Source organism: Propithecus coquereli, unplaced genomic scaffold, assembly GCF_000956105.1.
Source record: "Propithecus coquereli isolate 6110/MARCELLA unplaced genomic scaffold, Pcoq_1.0 Scaffold36, whole genome shotgun sequence".
Classification (NCBI taxonomy): domain Eukaryota; kingdom Metazoa; phylum Chordata; class Mammalia; order Primates; family Indriidae; genus Propithecus; species Propithecus coquereli.
The window spans coordinates 1,412,388-1,414,117 of NW_012149285.1; the positions used below are offsets into that span (position 1 = coordinate 1,412,388).

Here is a 1,730-nt window from a genome sequence, read left to right on the forward strand (position 1 = left end):
GTCCTACAGATTTCACTAATCATAAGGGGATGTTTATTGTTACATATGGTGGCTTTGGAAGCATTCTTTCTTGACTGTTCCATTTCTTAATCATGCACTAATAAATTCTTTCCGATCTCCATTTGGATATGTAACAGGAATCTCAAACTGAACGTGTTGTGGTAGGCTGGATTACGGCCTCCAAAAGATATTAGGCCATAATCCCAGGAACCTATAAATGTTACTTTATAAAGAAAGGAGGCCTTTGCAGATACAATGAGGATCTTGACACAGATTATCCTGGATTATCTGAGTAGTCCCTCACCCCGATCACAAGTGTCCTTACAAAAGAGAGGCAGGGGGAGATTTGACAACATGCAGAAGGTGACGTCATTACAGAGACAGAGGCTGGAGTGATGCAGCCACTCACAGGAATGCTGGCAGCCACCAGAGCTGGAAGAGGAAAGGAATGGTTCTCCCCTAGAGCCTTCAGAGGGAGCACAGCCCTGCCCACACCTTAATTTTGGCCAATGAAACTGACTGTGAATTTCAGGCATCCAGAACTTGAGCAAATAAATTTCTGTTGCTTTAAGCTACCAAGTTTGAGGTGACTTGTGCCAGCAGTCACAGGAAACTGATAGAAATAAAATTCATGATCCTCAATCTGCAGCTCTACTAGTTTGGATCATGTCAGTAAATGGCATCAGCATCACTCAGAGGATCTGGCCAAAACCTAGAAGTCACGCGAAACACTTCTTTTCCCTCACATCCCACTTCTAATCCAACAGCAAATCCTGCGGAGTCTGCTGCAGAGGCATATTTACCACGCAGCTAAGGAAGCCTAACCTGCCAGGGCGTGGCGTGTTCTCTGCATACTGGGGCAGGGAGCATGGAGAACGGAAGCCGGAACTCCAGCCTCATTCTGCAGGCTCAGGGTACCGCCGGTGGTGGGTGTCCTGGGGTTCCGGACAAGGCCCATGTGCTGCCAGCACAACCTCACATCTGCTCTGTGATCGGGAACAATGGGCCCTGGTGACCTCAAGGAGCAGGTGGACACTGTCTTTAACCCCAATAAGAAGGATCTGAACAAGAGGGACCTCACCATTCCTTGCTCAGCGGCCATTATGACCCAGGCTGCACCACCCTACCCCTAACCCAGGAGCAACCTGGTAGAGAGGGGAGACCTGAGGCAGCTGAGACCAAAGGGCTGGGCTTCTCAAAGGGCCTCAGGCCAGCAGCCCCGGCATCATGTGGGAACTTGGCAGACATGCAGAGTCTCAGGCCCCCCAAACCTACTGAATTGGAAACTCTGGGGGGTGCAGCCCAGCGATCTGTGTTTTAACAAGATCTTCAGGAAATTCTGGTGTGAAGTTTGAGAACCACTCTTCGAAGGGCTTCCTCACAAACAAGAAATAATGATTAGGCAAAATATTATAGGAGAAGTTAGAAATGTTTCACTATCGACAGCCAAATGTGAAGCTAAAAGACAATTTTCTAATATAACAATAAGAAAAAAAATGTGATAATATTGTTGGTGGTCATATGAAAAGGCAATCGAGGAGGACAATGACCCAGCTGTGTCAGGAAGTGAACTAATATTATCTTATTTTTCTATGTTTGTACTGTTTAAAAAATTATAATTTGTTGTGGTTTCTTACTCTAAATATTCACATTAGTAACTTAACTTTGTATTCATAACTTTTTATTCTTTTTCATAAAGAAGCCCCCCTGAACTGTGTAAGTTTCAGGCC

The 1,730-nt window shown here is 45.5% G+C and overlaps 1 protein-coding gene across 1 annotated transcript in view; it reads right to left on the reverse strand.

Moving 5' to 3' along the window:
- Nucleotides 1–1,730, reverse strand: part of NEIL3 (nei endonuclease VIII-like 3 (E. coli)) — a 65,320-nt gene that overhangs the window by 17,267 nt on the left and 46,323 nt on the right. Inside the window, exon 9 of the mRNA XM_012651636.1 lies at nt 919–1,039. Coding sequence (XP_012507090.1) covers nt 919–1,039 — 121 coding nt within the window. The remainder of the gene's footprint in view (nt 1–918; nt 1,040–1,730) is intronic.